General features: G+C 41.0%; 1 protein-coding gene across 2 annotated transcripts in view; it reads left to right on the top strand.

Annotated features, from left to right (window-relative positions):
• The window catches only part of rapgef6 (Rap guanine nucleotide exchange factor (GEF) 6), a 137,736-nt gene that overhangs the window by 32,409 nt on the left and 80,712 nt on the right, over positions 1–24,615 (top strand). Inside the window, exons 3-6 of one of the 2 annotated variants that reach the window (XM_080040438.1) lie at positions 1,406–1,462; positions 4,165–4,248; positions 12,954–13,023; positions 18,863–19,006. In XM_080040438.1, coding sequence (XP_079896564.1) covers positions 1,406–1,462; positions 4,165–4,248; positions 12,954–13,023; positions 18,863–19,006 — 355 coding nt within the window. The remainder of the gene's footprint in view (positions 1–1,405; positions 1,463–4,164; positions 4,249–12,953; positions 13,024–18,862; positions 19,007–24,615) is intronic. The other variant, XM_080040439.1, reaches the window with a different exon arrangement.

Here is a 24,615-nt window from a genome sequence, read left to right as displayed (position 1 = left end):
CATGTCTTCTGTTTTCATGAGTTCAATGCGGGGAAATAAGAGGACAGAAAGCTTGTAATTTACAATACTTGTAACCCTAAGCTTACACCAACCGCTTTATGAACGTTAATGGCATTACTTTTCGGTTACAGTAAGGTTTTATGCATCAAACTGTACCGGAAGAGCTATCTACTAGGCTAAGTGTCACGCTGACTATTGGCTTGGCATGCCTATTACTGCGATTTCGGCCCGTTTTCTCCGAAAACACGTGTATGAGTGAATATTTCAAATAGATTGCGTCTGAAAGTTTTTTTTTTTTAAACCAAAAACTGGAAAACTGTCACGTTTTCACCGTGTAAAGGGCCCCAGAGTTTTGATTTTTTCTTCTCTGAGTTTTGATTCATCAATCACACTATCAGTTTAACCAATCAACTTTTAAGTAGCCTTTAGGCCTGCTTTCCACATGAATTGTTCTAAGTGGCACACCCTACCCAAACAGGTTTACTTAGCCTTTTTGCCCCAGGTATGGTTCCCATTCCTGCTTTTTTTCATTCACAGGTCTTTCAGGTTTAGGTGCATTTTAGACGTCCATACGTTGTTCATACCAAATTTTTTTGAAATATTCTACCGTTGGTCTGGAATGTCTGTCCTTGCTATTTCAGTTTAGCATGCAGCAACAAGGGTGTTAGTGTTAAAAATGCAGCTCTGAGCCATCATCTGAGGAAGAAGTTTTTCTTAACTTCTTCCTATCCCTTTTGAACATGAACTATGTTATTTGAGTTATGTATGTGTTGCTTAGGATCCTGAGGATCCCATTTGTTTGTTTTTAATTTATTTATTTCCTTTTTTACTGCTCAATCGTTTTATTTGTTTGTATTATTATTATTATTATTTTTTTTTTAACCATGTTCAATAAAGATATAAAAAAAATAAAAAATAAATCTTCCTAACAAACATTGGTGTGAGATCATAATCTGAACCATTTACAAGAATGAATCCACATTTGTTGACATAATAAAATATATGTAAACATCTGATAGACAGCACTTTCTAATGCTTGGTGAATGAATTATGAAAAGAGGCAAATCTCTGTTCATTTATCATCAAGATCCATTACTTGTGTTTACAAATGCTGTTTTTCATTTAGTTGGGCAAAATTCTTCTACAACTCCAGACAAAATGAAACATGTTAGACTGAGGCTGCAGCCATAGATGGAGTAGCAGGTCACCTTGACACTCTTGAGCTGACAGACAGTAATGATGACGTCTAAAATAGGGGAGAGCTTGGTGACTTCTGAGAGGGGGGCAAAAAAAAAAGCCTGGGATGGATATATATGTGTGTGATGGATTGTGAGAGCTAGTAATGTATTGGGGAGGTTATCGCAGAGCAAACAATGTAAGATCTCTTTTTATCTTTCTGTCTCAGGTCTATGTGTTCCTCGGCCAGGTACGAGAGACATGAGGCTAACCACGTCCTGTTTGAGTAAGTAGCTCGCTCTCACACGCTGCAGGAAATGTTCTGTGTCACGTACACACTCTCTTGTCTTTATTCAACTATCTGCTGAGCAAAGCTTGTGCTATTCAAATAGGAGTTGTCTTTTGAATATTTTTTTTCCCCACTGGTATTCACCCAGTTGATAATATTTTTTCCGGAACGTCCTGCCTAATAATCCCAGAATGCTTAGCGTTTAGCAGCTGCATTAGTTCAAATGTTACCTTGCTCAGGGACTCAATTAGTTGACTAACATTAAGTGCATTCAAACTCCATATAGGAACAAGAGCTGGAATAGCCATCGAAGACTGTAGGGGTATTTGGTGCTCCCAATACACATGGTGCATTCAGGTGTACTCTGAATAGTTTTTTTTTTATGACTAGCCAGGTCCTTGCCACATTGTTATGCTTTGATTTTCTTGTTTCTGTTATCAAACGCCTGCATGTTGCTTTTCTTCATTTAATAGTTACCATTTATACTATTATAACTTTTTTTTCATGTATATTTTTAAACATCTTGAGTATTTTGTTTTAAATAACACCTTAAATGTTGTCTTAGAAACAGGCCACAAATACAATCCTCTCAATACAATGAACAGCTGGGAGCTGGAGTTGGAACAAACATTGCTCAAGCGGGATTAATACCGTGCATTTGTGTACTCATGTTTATGCAAATGTAGGAGCATGTCACCCAGAGCAACAGTGTGGCGCATTATTATGTTTGTGTGGACACAGAGGCATACTATTTATCAGGCTTTGATGCAGCTTTTTAAGTTTCAGCCTTTCCTGGTTTTGGTCTTTTAATTGGATTAATGATGATTTAAAAAAAAATTATACATTTTTTTTACAGGTTGGTCCCTGCTAAACATGATATTCTCCAAGTTTTGTTAAAACACTTCCTAAAAATACGGTCAAATGCCCAGTCTTCAATTCCTCTGCAGAAGTTGTTTTTGCATTCAATTATATATTTTTTTGTCTGAGGCCCTCTCTAGGTTTAAGATATCATTGTCCGGAAGAAAAACAACTGATCTAGAGCCAGCTGTAATGTCTACAGATTCACTGCTAGCCTCCTCTCTGCCTGCCTGTCTGTCGGGGTGCTTGAATAGATGCATTATAAGATGAATGAGTCAGATGGTAAAAATAAATCACTTTAGTGTCATACACAGTGTTCATTTAAATGAAAACTAGTCAAGAGGAAGGCAGAATAGATGGAAATAAGAGGTGTGAGTCTTGAACAAGAGGCTTGTGAAAGAGAGAGAGAGAAAGAGAGACAGAGAGATAGAGAGAGAGTAGATGATGCAAAGAGAAGAGAAGAGAAGGGAGAAAAGTGGCGGTGAATGAGAGATATAAGGAGGTGTAATAAAAAAAGACATGATAGGAGAGGAGTGAAAACAAGACGCTGGTAAGCCAAAGAGGAAGAAGGAGGAAAGGATAACAATGTCAAGAGGGAGGGAGAGACAGGGGAATGAAGCAAGGGGAGAAGATGAGGAATGTGAAGTAAGGTGGGAGGGGAGGGGGGGGGCGAGGTGTCAGAGACATTGGGAGGACAGGCACGCTTCACATGCTATTGATATATCACGCTCACTAGAATCACATTAGACACTCAGTGGTTTAATTTGCCATCCAATAAAACGCACATATACACACACACGTGAAATCTTTCTCTCCACTGCCACTCTACCAGGGGCAATAGTCTTTAAGTACCTTATCACAGAACAAAGCGCCTACCATGTACAATCAGTCAGCTGTGTCACTGACACATGCACACACGCAAATGCACGCCCACGCACACACATACACAGTACAGACACCAGATGAAAGCAATGAAGGTCTTTCAGATGAAACCATAATAGTACTTAATCATGTTGGTTTCAATTAAAACCCGGCAATGCGACAAGAGTCGCAATTTCTCACTCCATGTTCCCACTGTGTCTGTATTCATATTCCCAACCAGAGGCACGTAGCTGTTCCTTCTCTGACTGACTGACTTCATGTATGATTGGGCTCATTGTGAAATTAATTAGGCTGGTTTTGGGGGTTAATAGATAACAAATGGGCTCTTGCAATAGCATGGGCCGTCACACAGCCCATGATTGTCTATCTGATTAATTTCAGATAAAATAATTCCATGTTGTAGCTTCTGTAAATAAAAGAGAAGATTTCCATTTCTCTTTTGGGTGCTGTCTATTCCAGGCCTTATAGCGTGACTGTCTGTCTTTTTAATGGATTCTCTCAGCCTTGCAGTGATGGCACATTACACCGTTGCTCTATAGTGCTTGGCATGATCCTAAGAATACATTTATGCTAATCATGCAAAATGCAGCACTTGGGATTCAAAGCTCGGATGTGCACTTTACATTTTTCCGATCTTCAGTTCTATACAGATTTCATATATTTTTCTAAACCAGGGGTTGGCAACCTTTATCATTAGGAGCTATTTTGGGCAAGAACACATATTTCGGAAGTTGCAAAACCTATTCAAAACGTATATAAAACAAGCGTAACACAACACAGGCAACAATACTAATAGGTGTAAACAAGTATTCATTTTAATGTTTTACCCCATGTGATTATTTATGATTGTATGGTACTTAAACTTTGCATTTCATACCACGATTTGTTATATTTACTTAAAAGCAAATTTGCTCTGCTCTGTTTAACCCTGGCATGTTCTATCTCTCTCTCTGTTCCAGCCCGGACAGCATCGCTACCTGTTGGTACATCCTGCTCTCTGGATCCGCCCTCGTTAAGGAACATATGTACCTGGCAAGGTGTTGGTAAGTACCACTCACACACACACACACACACACACACACACACACACACACTCAAACACACAGAAAATGAGCGGCATAGTGGGATGAGAAAATAAGGTGTCATATCATATAGTGAGAGGAAGTGGGGTTTCTCTGACATGACACGGGAGGCTACACCATGTTGTCATTTTGTTAAAAAATGTGTGTGAAGAATGTGTGTGCGCTTCTGTCTATCTTTGTATCCATCAGTTACTGAAGAGGGTAACGACGTGTCAGACTTGTTAATAAATGAGGACAAAAGGCAGGTTTAACTGACATGGAGGGGAGTGGTGACTATCCCTGAACCTACAAATGCACTAACATACAATGACACGTCTACACCATTTAGTGCCTTGTTGAGGTACATAGAGCAGATTCCTAGTCAGTCAACAAAACATTTTTTTTTAGGTGTGACTTGCTTATCTTGACAATGAAGAATATTTGTCATGTGGAGCTCTGGGTGGAGAAGATTCATCTGTTGCACAATGTTAACTGATACACCCACATTGTCAGTAAATATCAATGACCCCTTTCTTAAAACCAGCCAATAAAAGCCTATAGATATTTTTTTAAGCAGAGTTTTGCACAAGTTTAAACAATTGATTGTAATGGGGCAACACATACTATGGCAGAAATAGCTGGAGGAGGTTGTCCCTGAGCTCCAATGTTTACCTTCCCCTCTGTTGTTGTAGTTGGACTGAAACAGGGGCCAACACATGCCAAGAACAGAACAAGGAGGAGGCAGGTACCTTCTGTTCGGTTACATCTCTATCAAAACATTATGACCTTTTCTGACTGAGAGCTTCACCTGGTTAAAGGCCGTTGGTTATGAATAGGGAATGAATTGAGAATTGATGGCTTAAATATTGGTGTCACGCGTCGGCATACATTCAGCAGAGTTCCCGCCGATCATGGCATTTCTGCAAAAGGAGGCAGCTTTTTTTTTGTTTTTTTTTGAGGAACAGTCAATCTGCAAAACGACAATAAGTCATAGAAATGTATGACTTCAGAAGAATGTCCTACATCAATACATTACATCATTTTTCACAATGTTAAAGAGATGGGGGGGTTATATGGATTATTTAATACAATATCAAAATGTGTTTCAAGGGCTACATCTGATTAGATTCTTCTGCAAATGAGTTTCTTGATTTATCAATCGGTTGTTACTACTTTTTAAAGCCTTAGGTGACACCTTCGTATGTCTTATTTTGCCCAAACAAAGTTCAAACTTTAAACGTAGACTCAAATTCTCTCAACTGAGAAGTGGAAATAGAAAGGTTTGGCATTTGAAATTGGGTAAATAAAGCCCTTATCTTGCAGTCGTGGTGTTTAAGAGACGGTTTACAGTCTGGATGTCGAAGGAACGGACAGATAAAAGTAGCTGGTGTGATGTTAAGGCAGTTTATCTAAAAGCAACAACAACACAAACTGCCCCAACTGTAGCAGAACGAATGGTTGGCTAATTATCAATAACCTTGGGGCAGCTAGCACTGATTGTGTGTGTGTTAATTCCAGTAAGAGTGGGGTGGGGGAAGGTTGGAAAGGGTCACACAGGGAGCGTGTGTGTGTGCGTGTGCGTGTGTGTGTGTGTGGAATGCGGAACCCCTGGCAGAACAGTGGCTGGACATGTGTTCCTGAGCAGCCTGCCCGCCTGGAGCCCAGAAGCACATCCAGGCAGGAAATGAGTAGGCTACGCTACACACTCTCTCTCTCTCTCTCTCTCTCACACACACACACACACACACACACACACACACACACACACACACACACACACACACACACACACACACACACCTCCCTGGAGCCAGCAGACAGAACAGAGTAGAGTAGAGTAGAGCGGGAGGGGAACACACACTCCTCCCTCAGTTTAAGACAAACTTGACAGTCATTGACTTCTGCTTTCTGAAGAAACTTGTTCATACTTTGGACTTTCAAACAAACTCACTTGGACCTGGATCTAAACCTGGATTACTGGAATATTGTACTGCCCGTGCCCCCGCTCCCTCAATGTGGATAATATGCTGGATACACTTACAGGGAATCCAAAGAAGCGGACCCCCAAAACTCCTGTTTCTGGTTAGTCCTATCATAAAGCTATAGGTTCTCCTTTGCACTTTTTGTTTTGCATCTTGTCTTCCATTGGCAAGTTGCTGCAATGTGATGGAGATTGTCGGCTTATTCAATACATTTTTTTTCAAAACTCCCTCTCTATTTCTCTGTGCATTCTTCAGCCCAGCATGCTCCATTTCCTGCCTGGTAACATTTAACCAACAGGATAGTCACAGGAATTCCCCGCGGCGCTGTGGCAGGATAGCTAACTAACTACTGCTGGGCCCCAAAGCTCTGAACAGTATATACAGCTTAACTCCTGTGTGTTGACCTGTACTTGTTTATCTACACTGATTATCTTGAAGGAAAAACAGACACTTAACAAGTCTAAAGTGAACCATGCATTAGGTTAGACTGTTGTTAAGTTATTTATAATTGAATGTGCAGATAGGAGTCGCAGAAACAATAGGGGATAATGGAAATAATGTAATTTCGAGGCACATCTGCAATGCCAGCAGGTCATTCTATGTGCTAGACCAAACTCTATATGTGTCCTCCTTAGCTAACAAATGTTATATCAACCCTTATGTCTCCAGTCATTATTTTCTATAAGAAAAGGCCAATGTTGAAACAAGTGGGTAACGTTAGCGGGCTACAAATTCAAAGCCGGTGCTAACTGTTGCTTTTGCCAGGTATGATGACCGTGATTTAGCAGTAGCTTGTGAAAAACAGGTTGTAACAGTCAGTGTGTTACTGCTGTTTGACAGTGAATATCAATCAGAAATCAACATTTTATATCTTCTGCTTCTCATCTCATATTCATATTGTAGCAGCAACAGGTTTGTAGCTAGCATTTTGTTCTTGTCAATTAATGATGTATCATTACTAGTAAACACTTTGTATTTCCCTTTTTTTTTCGCCCAATTACAGTTGATCACAGATCTAAACTGTATCTTACTTTCACATAATGAAAGTTAAACTTGTGACTGGAGATGGATTTCATTGTGGGATTTCCAAGGATTGAGGATTGATACGTATTTGATACTAAATTCTGATTTGATAAAATGGTATGGATTGGAACACCTACCCTATGGTAGAAGAAGAAATGTGTTTACTACAAATTGGTTTGAAACTCTACTTATTAAAACCCCCAAAGTCAAACATTAACAACGCTGGTAAGTCTTCATTTATTACCTTATGGTTTCCTGGCAACTTGTTGTGCTACAAGAACATAAAGAACTGGTAGTAGTAGTAGTAGTAGTAGCAGTAGTAGTAGTAGTAGTAGTAGTAGTATAGAGAGAAAGCTGAAACTCATCATTTGAGTTAAGCAGCAGCAGCTGTCAGAAGCTCTGTTTTGCTCTGATAAGCTGTCCCTTAACTGATCACCCTGTTGTTTTGCAAATTCATTTTATTGTTTCTGAATGGCCCACTAGGTCATTCCATGGAGTCGGTCTGGCAGTTTGTGTGTGTGTGTGTGTTGGTCTGTCTAGTTGACTGCTGGCCAGCTCTCCTCTTTTAATGTGTGAGTGAGTCAGAGTGGTCAGTTTAGGCCAACCAAACACTAAAAGTTAGAGGAACTGAGACTGAGAGAACCATCAGACTGAGAAGTAGAAGTGTGCGTGTGCGTGTCCATGTTACCCTGTGGTCTGCGGTTTTCTTTCTTTACCGTTGGTCATCATCATTACCATGGGAACACCGGAGCCAAACAAGGCGAAGGACTCTGTGTTGGTTTGATGTTTAACTGAAAGTCTCTTTAACTTTCTATTGACTCAGATTACACTGTGAAACATTGCTGTCTACACGCTGTACAGCATCACTTAGTGTCTTGGAAGTCAAGCTCTCTTACTGTTGCCAAAAACAAAGCTTTGTGGAAGTGCAGAGTTTGGAGCAAGCGGGATGGTTCATTTATTGGATGTTTTTCAGACTAAGGCTGCCAACTTTGTCTTGGCAAAAGAAAAAAGAATTTGGACTACTTTATAACGTGAACGCCCTATTTCTATGCTTTACCTGATTTTTCAACACATGAATTGTATTTCATGTATGAACAATTGCTGGAACACTACACTCCTTTTATCTGTGCGTGTGTGTGTGTGTGCGCGCGCGCGTGTCTGTGCGCGTGTGTGTGGCCTTAGTTTTTCTGTGCCGGCTGTCATGGTTTATTGCCCCGGGGCGCCTCAGCTGTCACTGGACTAGGACTGAACCTGTTCTGCGCTCTGCCAACAACTTGTTTCTGCAGGAGAAGAAGGGAGAGAAATCATCACCTGCTGACACCCTGCCAGGGACAGCATCAGAGCGGTGGGAAGAGCTTTGCATTCTAAGGAAAGATGACTCATTTTAATGGAAGGACGGTCGACAAAATGTTGCTGTCAGTGCACTTAATGTATTGTTGGTCAATTGTTCCAGTGAACATACAGTGGGGATAACAAAGTGATGTTGTGGTGGATCTTGATTACTTTTCATCAAAACAGTTTTTTATGTTTGGCTATTTGTCAGATAAGAACAAAACGATAGTCTTGTGTTGAATTGTCTTGTGTCTGTGATTTGGTTCATTTAGGTCTAATTGGATGAGTTATATTTTTACTGTTTTATCTTTTTTTCTTCCCCCTAATTTTGTCTACCATCTGATATTCATGGACATACTGTAGTTATGTTGTGGAAATTCAGAACTCAGTGCACAATGCACAATACATCTGTAGAACTAGTGTTTGATTTCTGCATTTGAAAAAAGAGTTTTTATTTTTGGGTAGTAGCAAGAACAAACATTTGTTTTATTTTCTTAACTCCACTTTGACCGTGATTTTTCCTACACATTACCAGCACTATATGGAGAAACTTGTTTGTGTGTGTCTGCAGTAGTTGATGAACACAAACTCAAATATCTCGGGGTGACACAAGTATGTTGTTTGTTCAAACATCGGAGGCTACGCTGAGGTGTGTTTTGATTTTATGTCTACACACACACACACACACACACACACACACACACACACACACACACACACACACACACACACACACACAAACTAACTATGCAGATAAGTCTGCAAACTCTAGTTCTACTCATTCACTCAGTCGCAAAGGGATATCTTTTCCTCGTTTTTCTCACACACCCTGTCTCACCCCCTTGTGCGGACACACACACACTCACACACACCCAGACACACACACACTCACACACACCCAGTGAGGAGACAGTCTTGGCAGGCTCAGCGCGGCGCTGACAGGGACCATGCGTCTGGCCTCAGTGGAGTGTGGAGAGATCTGTCAGAGTCGGGCTGACCTCCAGGCTAAGGGCTCCGGGAGAACTCCTCTCCCAGCCGACTGCATTCCTCCATGGGTGTTCATGTCACGGTGGGAGAGCTGTTGTATGGATGATATTTATTTATTCTCTCTCTAGGCTTTGTTATGTAGCTTTCTTTATTATTTATCTGATCAAACCCGTTCAGATTATTTAAATAGACTATATTTCTTTTATCTTATTCCTTGAATAACCAGATGGTACAACAAGGGAGACACGCACACTAATCCCTGGGGTGTGAAACTATTTGGGGAATGTTAACCGGTGGACCCACAGTTCTAGCCCATGTGTTGGCAAGCATCTTCTTAGCTGAAGTGTCATTGACAGATGACAGTAAAAGCCCTCACAGCTTTAGGAATGCTTTCTGCAGCTGACACTGACCTCTGAGCTCAATGCAGGGAGGCAGGCGAAAAGCAGAGTGTCACGAGAGTGGATCGATAAACTATCCCTTGTTCATCTGATCTAGTAATATATACATGAAAGTGGGAATGTTTGTTATAGTCATAATGCAGATGATGGGCTACAACCTCAAGATATCCTCTAAGCTAAACTAGTACTGTATTGCTCTCTATGTGCAGCAGGCTGTGAGACGAAATCGCCATCTATTAAGCGCAACTGCGAAAGCGAAAAATATCCAATACCTTCACTCTTATACAGTACAGTTATTGATACCAGAACTTCAAATATGTCAAGATATTTCTAGCTTTACTGCAGTCTTGTAATCTCGGCACTGAATTTCGCCTTTATTCTCGACATTGCATTTTGTGGATAATTTAAAAGAAAAAAAGGTCATCCTCTCTTTTTTCCCCCCTTCTCCCGTGGCCCTATTACTCTTTTTGTATCTTTCTGTATCCTATAAATAGTATTGTAATAGGGATAATGGCTTTCATTGTCCCCGGATTCACCTGGCCACTGCACTCGATTAAAAGAATGAGAGTTTAATATTTTGTACATTTGAATGAATAATTGATTAAGTCTCCTGTTCAAATCCTAGTTATCATTTTAGTCTTAATTGTGTTGCCAAAAAGCATGAAGGCTGTATCAGTGAGGAGGGACGCTATCAGACCAACCTCCGTTTCACCTCACATTCAGGGAATCTTCAGTCTGAACATGTGGTTGCAAAGTGAATCTGAGTGTGTTGCAGCAAAGTGTCAAATATATCAATTGACAGCTAGTTCACACAATGGGAATGGTTTCCAGTAACCAGAGTCGTGGTTTTTCGTCCAATGGCAGCTTCCTTCGGCTCTGGTCGCTGTGGATACACTGTGGAATCAGTGTGACACACTACAGCTTTGATTTCACAACTGCTTCCCTTTACTTATTCATAGGAAATACGTTTGTCTGAAGAATAGATCATTCAAAAAAAAAAAGAACACTTGGATCCTTGTTCCCACCATCAAAACACATTATGGAGACAGGCTTTGATCCCTATATCAAGAGTCTGAAGTGTTTGCGCCCATGTGTTATTGTTACTGGTATTGTAGCTACAGTGCGTAACTATTTCATAAAGATGAATGTTGGTTACATTTGAGCCATGTCCAAACGAGTTGGCCCAAAGCCACAACATGCTCTCTGTATTTCTCAGTATGGCAGTGTTTACAAACTGGTGACAGCCAAAAAACCAGGATGTACAAGAAGGTGTACAATCCATGTGTGATCACGGAAGGCTTACCTCATGTGGCTGCGCCGACAGTGTTGTTATTATTACTCCGAATTCCTTGTGGGGGCAACATAAGTTACACACTGTAGCTTTAAGGATGTGATCAAATGAAACTTTTCTTTTTTTCTTCTTTTTTTTGGGCCTAGAAAGAGGCCAAGAGAATAAAAAATGGGATGAAAAGGAATGCAGAATGACATTAAACATTAAAATTAAAATGCAAAGGGGGATACGAGTAGAGTGGACAGGAAATGGGAACGGTAGAACAATAGGAAGGAGAAGATTAGTAGATGAAAGTGAATGGAGTCGGAGAGACAGACGTAGAAAGGGCTGCGCTGAAAAAGATAAACAAGAGCAGGAGACAAAAAAATTAGAGAAGGAAATATTTATAAAAGGCACGAGATGAGCGAAGAAAAAACTGCAAATGAAAAGAAAGGGGCGAAGCATAAAGACGCCCAGATGTGGAGGTAAATACGGGCCTAAAGGAAGCAATATGGAAAGCAGAGGGAGAGAGACTCTGTATAGGAGACAGCGTGAGAACGTAACCAGAGAGGGAGATGTGAGAGTGAAAGTTGGCCGTCTCCCAGCTCCGCACGCTTCCATAATTAAAAGCAGACGCTCCTCCACTCCCTACACAATGCTGAGTCGTGGAAGTGAGCGAGACATGTTCGCAGGCTGCTCTGTTCTCGGGGATAGGACGTGGGTTCTCTCACACACACACTAGCACTCTCAAAGGGAAACAGCCAGACATGCATCATTAGCGTAGGTGTACACACAGACGCTCGCAACGGGAGGACTTTTTCAAAGAAAGGTCTCAGAAATCAAACACACTTTAAAGTGAGTGTTTTCTTTCTTTGCATACTCCCAGACATTCTCTTAGGCCAACAAAACAAAGAGATTGTGGAGAGTATGCACTGTGTTGAATGCACAAGTCTAAACAATGAAAGCTTGAATTGACTCAGAGGACAATCAATGAGAGCCAGCATACATGTTGGGGGATTTGTTGTAGTGACTATGGAGTAAAGACATTGAGGTCTTTTTTTTAAGGCCGTGCAGATTTACCAAGGTAGCGGTTATCCTTGCGATGTCCAGAGTCATGTGGCATCATGATTAGGGTTATGCTCAAACAGAACTAGTTTGTGTGAGACGTGTTGTTCCAAACGGCCACATTCCAAGGCGTACTAGTGAGAAGCTGGCCATCATTGAGAGGAGGGGAGGATACTCAGCCAACAAACCATCACACTGTACACTGTGTACTTGCCTCACAATGCAGCATGTGAGAATAATGTCCGCCCCAGAGCTGAAACGATTAGTCAATTCATAGATAAGTGGACCATGGGAAAATGATAAGCTTGGTATTTTAATAATTGATTGATTGGTAATGTCAAACATTCCCTTGGCACATATTAAAATTAGTTTTTTTATACATGATGATAGTCAAATGGACTTCTTTTGGTTTTAGGCTGTTGTTAATTAGTATTATTTTACCTTTGAATCGCAGGATATCTTCATTTTCATTTTGGCAGTAACGTCCAATCAGTGGCATATTGTGCTGGTGTTCATCTGTTGCCGATGTCAGCGTGCAAGATTTTTTTTTCATCTTTGCCTTTGATTTGTTTCTATTTTAACACTTATTTTTTGCCTGTGTGTGTGTGTGTGTGTGTGCTCTCTTTACAGTTTTGGCAAGCAGCTGGGGGGCAGACGAGGCTGTGAATGCATCACTTTGGAGCCGTCTGAAATGATTGTGGTGAGTACAGACACTGCCACTCTCTCTCCCTCTCTCTCTCTCTCTCTCTGCAGGCACCTCCCTTTCCATAATTCCACCTCCTCCCCCCATCTCTGTCCTTTGATATGATTTCTGTTTTTCTTTTTTTCAACCTTTTTATTTGATGGCTGTGTCACTCCTCTCTCCCCGGTACTCTTCTCTTGTTCATCTGTTTTCTCTTTTTTCTTTCATCTCTCTCCCTCTATCGCCGCTCTCTCCCAGTGTGTGTGCTGTGACTCTGTTCTCAAATTCGAATTTAAATGAGCTGCATTGGCAGGACCTGTGGCCAAAGTTTTTTTCTGTAAAAAATAAAAATAAAAGCAACCAATGTAGCAATGTTCAAGTCTAGCTAAATTTGAAAAATGCAATCTTAGTCCCGGAATAAAGAAAAATCTATATTTTTAAAACAAATGTGCCCAGACATTTGATTATATTTAAACAGAGTCTTTACTTATCACACACACTTTAGCGTGTTATAATTAGCATACATACAGTGTGTTTCTGTCTGCTTCCACAAGGTTGCAGTCCTTACAAAGTCTTCTGTCCTTCCTGCTCTCCTATCTCCTCTCCCCTGAGTCTCCGTGTCCAGGCGACTAGAAGGATCACATGGGATAAAACAGGATAGAGTCTTTCACAAAAAGCAGAAAGTAGCACCGGTTCCGCGGCTGCCATTTATTTGGTTATGTAAAACCCTGAACAGATCTGACCTTGTGGCTTCTTGAATATTACGTGTTCATTATCCTGTAACATTGAGGTCAAAGGACTCTCAGTTGTCAGAGGAAGTCCCCTGCAAGTCTTAAGTCCTCTGAGATTTTGGTTGCTATGAATGTACCGAATAACATAACTGTCATTACTGTTGCCAGGGGAACAATGATGACACCTTGTCAGCATTACAGACTGTCACCCTGTTCACTATAAACTGAGGCAGACATTAAAGGGATTTGTTTGTAAGACAATGTCAGTATTACCACTCTTTATAATTTTCTGTTGTAACGCAACAGTGCTTTAACCAGCGTTGCTCTGAAAGCATTTTCTAATTCAATTCTCGGTGCAGTTCTTTACTGGGAAAAATCCCCCATTTAGAGTAAGTCATGCTTCATCTTCAGTTGACTAGAAGAAAAATCCAGTATCTCTTTTGAAATTAATCATATGTATCAACTAGTTTTAGTTGACAAGGTTGCATTGATAATTTAACTTTCAAAAAATGAAAGAACAAATTAGAAACCGGTACTGTAGGATTGGCGATAGAGAAAGAAAGAAAAATAGATATGGTGTGTGGATGAATTATCGTTTAGATTGTGGGGCAAGTGTATCCTACATGAGTGTTTTGAACAAATCCAATACATTGGAAAAGGGGAAAGTATATAAATAACATTCTCCCCATGGAGCTTTTGGATCAAATGGTCCAAGAAAACAAGGAGCTGCATCAACTAAACTCAGAAACTTAAAGGCAATTTTGCTTCTTGCATAACTGCTGCATCTAAAGGGCCTTGACAGATGAGTCAGGTTGATAGCATAGCACTGGCAACAACTGTAACACAGAGTCATCCAGTTTTAACTGTTGTTTAACTGTCTAAAAAGTGTCCATGGTGGAAGAGAGACACACAAAAGTAGAACTATTTGGAAGTGTAATGTCTTCGCTTAAGATTAGCAAACAGTTCAAGAAATGTTCCGTTTTATTAACTGCGAAAATAAATGCCATACTAACGTTGTAGCACTCCTGAGGCTTGTTTTTGACCTGTCAGCAAAGTTCTGGGCTCTCAACTCCGCCCCGATTGTCCCAGTTCCAGCATTGAAAAAGGTGTTATAATAGGGAGGTGCTCCTTTCAGCAAGGCCACTTAATCCTAAACTACCCCCTGTGGGTCCATTCTGAGGTCTATTGCTACAGTAAAGAGGGAGTGTAGTTGCTGATGCTCTCCCAGGTATGATTGTCTGAATGGGAGGTTGGGAACTGCGTGGAAAAGAGCCAACAAGCTCAGTTGACTCAGTCGCCTAGGGAACAAAGGGCTGAAATCAGTTTGGATTAATTAAATTTTTTTGGCTGAGGGAATAAAATTGGTGTGTGTCATCCTGTTAGAGCAGAGAGAGAGAGATGTTGGTGGTGATGTAGGAGGATAGAAGGACTTTTAGAAAAGAGACAAAGTGTATCAGCTGATCAGAGCCTCAGGGAGAACATGAGGTGTTTTGCTCTGTGCCTGTGTCTTCAATATGTGGACATGTCTGTTTTTCATCTCTTAGTATTTGCATTTTTTTGTTTTGGTCTGAGAACAAGGAAATGAGATTATGTAGAGGCTGCTATTGATGTTAATATACAGGCATATCCTCATCTTGTCCACCTGTTAGTATTAGTCTGTGATGCTTCTACCAGCAGATCAGGGCCGGTCTTTGAATCAGACTTATATGAAGTTAATAAAGGATACACTATGCTTAAGAAATCATGTGGACGTAGGTAGAACTAGAAACTAAAATCAGGTTTATTTCCAAGTAGGTTTTCAAATATAAGAAATTCTCAGTAGTCAAAATACAAAACATTTCCTAAACTCTATAATATAAATGTACAAAAAAATAAAGAATGAATGAGACAACATATAAAACAAAGGATGTGGAACATAGGCAGATAGAGAGAGTTGGAAAGTGTGCAGGGCAAATGCTCTACACAGAGCTAAGCAGAAAATAAAGATGTTCCAATTTCTAAAAAAAGCTAAATCTTTCTTAAACGCCCTGTAGTTTTTCACTGCGAGTTGCGATTTTCCAAGGAAGCCTATCTCTGTCTGTAGACTAAGGTGAGTAGTCAATCCCTATACAAGACAAGATAATAGTTGTTCTTTCTGTGTAAAGATAACTACAACTTAGCTTAGAACATGAAAAACAAAAACGGACCACATTTCAGCTTTTTAGAAAGGCAAGTAGAAAAAAGCCACTTTGAGAATGACATGTGTTACAGATTCACAATATGTTGTTTTTGTTTAATACCTGACAAAAGACTATGGCCAATCTCAGGGCAATAGATAATTTGGTTAAGTCTGTGTGTGCATAATAAGTTGTTACAGATACATGATAAGTGGGTCCATGTCTAGATTGAATAGAATCACACCTTATGCTGAAGTCACCATTCAACGTATTCCCAACGTATTCCCATTGAATTAAAGAAATACATTTGCTGTTAGAGCAGTGGCTTGTTTGGAATGCATAGAAACAAAGTGGGTAGTGAGCTTGAATGGACGAAGAAAACAGTGGCATATCTTTTCCCAAATCCAATATCCGTAGCAGTAGTTGATGGGCTTATTGATTTCTGGGAAGCAAGGTAAGCATCGAGGGCTTATCAGCAGGGATGCCTTCATAAATTAAAAACAACGACTCTTTGAATAACCAACCATAATAATAATATTATTGAGGACTATGACAAGAAAAGCTGCCATGAAGGCAATACACACCAACACAAAGATAAATGGATAAATAGCCAAGAGCGGAGGGACTGTGGCCTTAGTCACACTGCATTGCAGCCAATCAGTTAATTACAGCCATGGGAATAGTAGAGGGAGTGTAATTTGCGGCTGCCGTCATGACTCTGGTCACAGGATGGACAGGAGTGACATTCACAGAGTGTCGGGGTGGGGTTGTTTTTGAATGTGTGTGTGTGTTTGTGTGTGGTGGGAATGGAAAGCACAGAAAGGAAGTGACTAGCGGGAAGAGGGGATTGAGAAATGAATAAATGGAGAGAGGGAAAAAACGAACCCAGCCATCAGATAGACAGAGGAATGTAAACGGAAGGATGGGTAGACGTGAAGTTACTCATAATTAAGTGCCAAGTCGAGGAAACAGGAAATCTGGTCACATTATGGCCAAGACAGTCAGCAAGAAACATAAAGAGTTGTCAATGGCAGACAGAACTATTGGTCACGGGAAACATAAAGGGTTATGTCATGCAGTCAGAGGCCCAAACACTGTGACCACAAAAAAAAGTCTGATGCATTAATATATTTTGAATTCCTTGTGCATAACCTTCAAGCTGTCTGTCTCACAATGCTCGTTAAAATAAGGCAAGATTATATTTCCGCCAGAAGGGAAACATCGATACCAATACTGGCACTTTTTTTACAGCCGCCCATTTGATATTTTAGGGCTGGTCCGTCCCTTGTGCAGTTGTTTGAGAGTCCATTACAGCTAAACTACCCACGATGCAGTAGTTTTTCTGTAAAGCAGTTCAGAAGCGGTCACTCTTCCTGTCTTTTTCAAACCATAGCAGCTTTGAGTCCTATTTTAGCAATGACAGAAAATCTTTGAGTCCATCGTCCCTCTCTAATATTTTACTTTAAACTTTAAAGTTGTTGTCTGGTCGATGTGAGAGATTGTCTTCTATCAAAAAGCTTTAGAAAGCTAGTCCCAGTCTTTTCATGGTTTTTACTTATGTCAAAATACTGAGGAAATATTTGGCCGATTTGTATACCAAAATCAGCCATTTTATCTTTTATAATGTACAACTGTAAATGTGTTATATTTCTTACCATACCATGTTGTTCCTATCATAAGAATAGGATGAATCGCTGCGGTACTCTTTTATCAGACATGTTGTGGAAGAAAAAAAACGTTTAGCTGTAAGAACAAATAAACAGAAGAAAGTTAAACACAAGTTAAACAAATTCCAAGCCATGTACGTTCTATACATGTTGTAAAAAACATCTGCATGACTGACATAATAAGGCTATTGACTCACTAGAGATTATGCAATGGAGAAAGAAAACAAATTCCTACTGCAACAACAGACCGGCACAAAGCTTACGAATTGTATGGCCGGAATCTGTGTGCTGTGCTGTTTTGCCTGGCGAGGACATTTGTGTGCTTACGGTTTCCTCGAGGAAACTATGGGCTCTGTGTATGCTCAGTGTGTGTGTGTGTGTGTCTGTGTGTCTGTGTGCGTGTGTGTGTGTGTGTTAGAGCGAGAGAGAGAGACGGAGCGAGCAACCATGTGAGTAAGACTGTCAGTATGCAACGTGTTGAGCAGCTGAACTCTATCTTGAACTTTCAAGCGCACAACTATTCTTACTTTTAAGTCAAAAAGAGAGACAATCCGCATTGTCTATCTGTTTGTTCTTTCAATTATGTTGTTTTCTTTCACTTCTTCTGAATACTTGCCTCAAAGGATGTAATATTGTGGGATCCCTCAGGATTTTGGAACTTTTTTAAGAACATCTTTTTTATTTTTTATTTCTATTCATCTTTTGTATAGAAGTGATTCATTGCCGTTTTTCCTCCCTCCACCCCGCTTGGTATTTCCTGCTGTTATGTTTTTGTTGTGACCCTCGTCCTCGCGTCCGGATGAATGCGCTGCGTTGGCACCGGCTCTCTGCGCTCTGGAAGAACTGGATGTTCAACCAGGAGCCAGAGGCAGCAGAAGAAGAAGAAGAAGAAGAAGAAGAAGAGCAGCAGGGCCAGATGATCCCAGAAGAACCAGGGCCTGAAGCAGCAGCAGCAGCAGAGCCTTGTGAAAAAGAATTGACCACATACAAGGATCTAAAAGCAGACATCGAGAACTTCACAAAACTCACACGGAAAAAATTGGATTACAAGAACCAGGAATCGGAACCGGAGAACCAAAACGTGGATTTAACGAACGCGAACTCGGTTTCTATGATCCGAAACTCTGAACTGCTAAAACGCAGCAGCTCCGAGCCGTGCCCTCGGCTCTCGAGCTGCGAGGGGGACGATCGGTCTTCAGTCAGATGTCCCCACCACCACCACCAGCACACGTGTGAAGGTTGTGGGGCGCGCGAGTCTGCTAGAAGCTGGTGTTCTGAGGAGGGTGTTGACTGTGTGTTGCAGGTGGATAACGGCAGCGAGGGGGACGACAGCTTCCTGCAGAGAGACGGGTCCCAGCGGAGGTCCAGACGACGCTTCAGGAGGGTCAACCCCAGAGGAGAGCGCGAACTCATCACGGACGGCCAGGAACCAGGCAGCTACAGCACGGTAGGAGGAACACCATTACTACTAGCAGTCGTTATATGTTTGGCACTTTTAGATTCATGTGAAACAGTTAGCATCTTGTATAGTAACTATGCACTTATCCAAACACTGACCACACTTGATTCCTGCAGTAAAGGAAATTCAATGGTAGGGGGCTATATCAGTATTAGGATGTTTTCAGAGGCTCTTCGTTAAACTTTTGGAAGAATTAAAAGGTCTTCAAAAGTTCTCTGAAACCTGCTGACATCCTGGTTAATTATACTAATGATTTAATATAATAATACATTATAATTGCTTTATTAAAGTGACTCAAGGTCCATTTAAAAGACATACAACACACATACAATGGTTCCATACCTCATGCTAAAGTACTGAGACACTTTAGTCTTAGCAATGGCAAATGACTCGAGTTGGAAAGTTTCCTCAGCATTTACTTGTCAAGTAATGCTATTATTACCAGGGCAAAGTCTGCGCGTGCATTGATCTTTTAAGTCTTGCTTGAGTTTTGAATGTTCTTTCATTACAAATGTGACGGGCAAGGTTACAAATGATTGGGGGTTTTCTTGAACCAAGTCTGTGTAAGAAAAGTATTGAAACCAAATGTGTGTGTGCCCTTTATGCGAGGGGTAAGTTTCCCTCCATCTGATAGGATCACGGGGCCCAGCCGTGTGTCAGTTACAGTTTTGAGTAATCACCAGAAGCCACGCTTTGTTACACACACACACACACACACACACACACACACACACACACACACACACACACACACACACACACACACACACACACACACAGACAGACACACAGCACTTAGCCCATACACACACACACACACACACACACACACACACTTTTCCCTGCTCATGCAGAGCTCCCTGAGGCGTTACAAAGTGGCTTAATGGAGGGCTTAAAGTGTCCCCCCTCCAACCTCATGTCTTCTTGGTAGTCTCTTGGTGATTGTTCCCCTTTTTGAAATTATATTTCTAGCCTTCAGCGTTGCCAAAACCCAACACCCTTTGATTTGTGACTGCATTTATTTTGTAAAGTCTAACTGGACTACACTGATGTGCTAACGCAGCATTAATCCAAAGTAGCAGAATGTAAAAACAATAGAAACAGTGGGAATGTCCAGGAATTGCAGAGAAATGACATTAGAGCGAAAGGCTAGAGAACCATTGGCAAAAAGAAAACATACATTAGATCTCTGGGCATTGAATGGGACCCTGGACATACTCACTTTTTTTTATTAAATCAGAATATAGATTAGAAGAATATGATATGCTAATGTGTAGCTACTTTAGTTCACCATACAGTCTCTTTACCACTGTATCTTGTTTCCTTGTCTTCCCCTTTCATGTTTCTGCTGGTGTCTTCTGTCTTCAGAGTTATGTCAACAACCAGGTAGGAAAGAATACAAAATGTATCTTTCACTAGATTTAGATCTATCTCTGCTCCATCCTTTTGTCTTGCGGTGTCTCCACCCCCACCATCGTGCATCTGTTGTTGTGTGTGTGTGTGTGTGTGTGTGTGTGTGTGTGTGTGTGTGTGTGTGTGTGTGTGTGTGTGTGTGTGTGTGTGTGTGTGTGTGTGTGTGTGTGTGTGTGTGTGTGTGTGTGTGTGTGTGTGTGTGTGTGTGTGTGTGTGTGTGTGTGTGTGTGTGTGTGTGTGTGTGTGTGTGTGTGTGTGTGTGTGACTCCTGGTGCAGGCACCTGTTGTTTAGGCACAGCCAGTGTTGGGAAAAGTGTGTTATTTTGAGGCTGCCACACACATTGACATGACACTGTGGGTGGCAGAGAGGAAGGGGGCCCTAACTGTGGAATAAACAGATGCATGCTGGGAACAACAACTGACTTGTTGACACATGGAGTACGGGTTGTTTAGATTCGACTTTTAAACCTGGAATGGTCAGAGACAGGTTTCCTGACAAAGTCATTTTTAGATTTTCCCTCAAGTTGAGTTGGAACATCAATGGACGCTTGAAGGGAAACATTATAAGATATAATGTGTTTGGGAATTTGATGATTTGTAAATCACCGAAACCACCATCTCTCAGACCATTTTATGTGCTCTTGGTAGTAAGTGATACACAGTTGCCAACAGTACATTTTCGCACTATAGGTTTGTATTTCTTAGTTACAAGACAATGAGTTAGATTTATCTTGTTTATTTTAAATCTCAGAGGGTTGTCCATTTGTGATAATATAAATGTAATGAGCTCATATTACACAAGCTATAAATGTATATTGTACACACACACACACACACACACACACACACACACACACACACACACACACACACACACACACACACACACACACATGTACACACGCGTACACAAGCAAAGAGACCTGTTTTTCTGGCAGTGAATCAGTGGACGTTGTTTATAGGCCTTAGTACACCATAATGACATCAGTAATCCATTATCACTGGTGTGCCCCTCGTGTGTGGTGTGTCTCTCTCTCTTAATGGCTTGCTCACCAGTGAATGAAATTCTGAAGCTCCTTAAACTATGCATTGAGAGGATTACCAAAAATGGTACAGAAATAGATTGGAAGGAAATGTAGCATCCCTTGTATCTCTTTAACAAGAAATAAAGGGTACTACGTACCTTCTCCCTACAAATAACAGCAATCAGTAGGACCTCCTGGATGTATTTTTCTTCGTTGTCAGAGGCAGAGAAAGACACACTGCTGATTAGATCAAGCTTTTTATTGTATTATTTTATACTACTTCTTTTGTTCTCTGACATGACTCTGGTTTGGTATCGATTCACATTGATCCAGAAACCCTATTCCTCTTCCAGCCGAGCGAGGGAAAGAATATCCAGTGCATTCTCTCACCGCCATAACAGACCAACAGGATACACACACACACACACGCACACGCACACACACACTTCATTAAGAAATTGCTGGATTACTGCTTTTCCTTCACTGAACCAGCTCCAATAGACAGACAAACTCATCACCTCATTTGCCTTGCTGGGGAAACCTCCTGCTCTTAATACATTGGTATTTCAGAGATGAGCCTGGTACACATGATGCACCATGCTAATACCGACACACCGGTGTGTACCCACTGTGTGAAACCAGCTGTTATATAGGTAGCCATATTGGTATCATGAAGCAGCAGCCTATCTATTATTTTGAAGCAATCGGGTGTCTGTGCACACCGGAAAACGCAGCGTCTCTTGCAACGTCTGTGGTTAGCTAGCTTCCTGTGCTACAAAACGTCTGAAGTCTGCTCTGTTTATCCTCCAAACACTTGAGCATTTGTTTCACCCTCTCCGGCTAACCTGGGACACACGTGAGTTAAGTGTGAAACCTGCATTAATAATAATGTAATGCATCAGCCACCAATGAGATCCCTTTAGTCAGAGGAGGTTTGCAAAATCTACTCCAGACAATATTTTTGAAAGTCCTCTCTCTCTCTCTCTCTCCCTCCCTATGCCATAGACATGTCTTGCCTGACCACATTAGGTGGGCAATGTGTTAAGTCACTTATTAGAAATCTCTGCACACAGGAAGCAACAAATCCCAGTTTTACTGTTAAAAACTAGACATTAAAGCTTACATCTTGAATGGATCTTGAATGGGATGCACATAGCTTTAACACTTTAATTACTTTAAAAAAATGGATACCATAGAGTGACTGTACATAAGATTTTACCCTCTATTCACATAATCCCAGTTAATCTTTAGGGAGGCCATTAGCAAAGACCTTGCCTTGGTGATGCTGTCTTGGGTGGTATCATATTAGCTCAATTTGATGAGCTCATGCAGTGACATTACTCAAGTTACTCTAATGCCTTACATCGCTTACAATCAGGTTATATCTAAAGGTTGTGTTCATCATGGCAGGTCATAGGTGTGTGACTCATACTCTAGCTTTGTCATAACAGTGTCAACCTGGTGCCAAGCGTAATGCACGAATGACTGGGCATCATCTTTCAGCCTCCCCTCAGGTTTGAAGGGTATGTGTATGGGGTGATGAGAAGATGCACTTGCTTTGTCACTGTTATTGATCAGATACTGCTTGTACATTTGACTTGGCCCATGACATTTGTGCCTATACTGGCCACTTTTGCAGATCAAATTGTTTGTTCTGAGACTCCTTATGTTAAAAAGCGTTGTGAACATGTCTGGTGAATCCATGGAGCGCCAGCCACTGTGGTGGTTTGTTGATCAACGTCAATCTCCTATGCTGATTGCACTGGAATTAATTTATTATGGGTGTCAGTCGTTTTATGGAGTTTAGCTTGTAATCGAGCTCATAACATTCCCGTTATTTTCCAAACTTTATTGTCATTGTCATCTTTAGTGTGTGTTAGTGAATGTTTTTCTGGAAAATTGCATTTTGTTAAAACCGCACATGTGCTGTACGTGTGACTATTTCACTGTGTTCGGGTATGTCTGGCTTTTTAGTGCTTTATTTTTATAGCACCATTCAGCTGTGTTTTAATGCAGTGTATATATACGGTATGTGGGCACTATATGTATAGGCACCTCTGCAGAACTTAAACATTGTTGGCCAAGGCATCCAGTCCATTCCTGAGCTCATCTGGACTCATTCTATCAGAATGCAGGTGTGGCCAGCTAAATCCCACGGGCCTGTAGCCAGCTCTGCCACTGCTAGACCAAGCAGGGCCCCAGGGAGAGACAGGGAGCCAGGAAGAAAGGGGGACGAAAATAATAGAAGAGGCAATGAGAACTAAGATGCGTACGTTTTCTCTCAGAAGTTTGTGTAAGGGGGGATGCACCATTATAGCTTTAATTAGTATTAACCCTTACTATCTAATTGGTTCTTTCTTACCATGATAATGATTGAGCTTATAGTTGTATTGATGCAAATGATATCAGGTTGTGTCAAAGTTTCAAATGTTTCAATAGTTTAATCCAGTAGCAACCAATAGACTGTTATTGTGGCTAATTTATAGAGATTGTAATTTAATCGTATTCTGCCTTTTCGCCAACCAGTAAAACATTAAAACCCTTAAAAGCAATCCTAAAGGAAAAGGGCTATTGACATTGAGGTGACAAGGCAGCAAATAAAAGAACACCGTGACTTGGCAAGTATCACTTTCTTATGATTTTCGACCTCTGTCAAAGTAACGTCCTCTTCCCTTTTACTGTTTTTCCTATCACTCTACCCATTTTCGAGTGAAGCCGAGATGGCAGGAGAATAATCTTAAAAAGAATCAAATCGGAGAGGAAGGACGAAATGAAGGGGAAGTGGAAGATGAGTAGGAGAGAGTAGAATGAGAGAACCGTGAACTAAGTTGACAATTATATGCAATATAACCTTAAAAAGGAGAGCTGATGAAAGATCACCAAAGTGGTATCGAAGATAGAGAGATAGTACAATGTCTCTTTGAACGTTGTGACGAAAGACAGCCTCGAAGGAGTGATAAGTAGCCAGGGATTAAGAAAAGATGTATATATATATGCTGTTTGATTGAGGACAAAGAGTTGGCTGAGATGGAGAAGAAAGGGTTGACGTAGTAGAAAGGAAGGTGAAATGAAGACTGGAAGGTAATGGGGGTTGGCAATGAGAAAGATGAGTGACGTGCAGCAGAAGGGGCTGGTGAGGCAAGGCAATGGAGGGATGGA

The sequence above is a fragment of the Ammodytes marinus genome (genome assembly GCF_949987685.1).
Source record: "Ammodytes marinus genome assembly, chromosome: 14".
NCBI lineage: Eukaryota > Metazoa > Chordata > Actinopteri > Uranoscopiformes > Ammodytidae > Ammodytes > Ammodytes marinus.
Note: the sequence above shows the minus strand (reverse complement) of the source record. Positions and strands in the feature narration are given on the sequence as shown.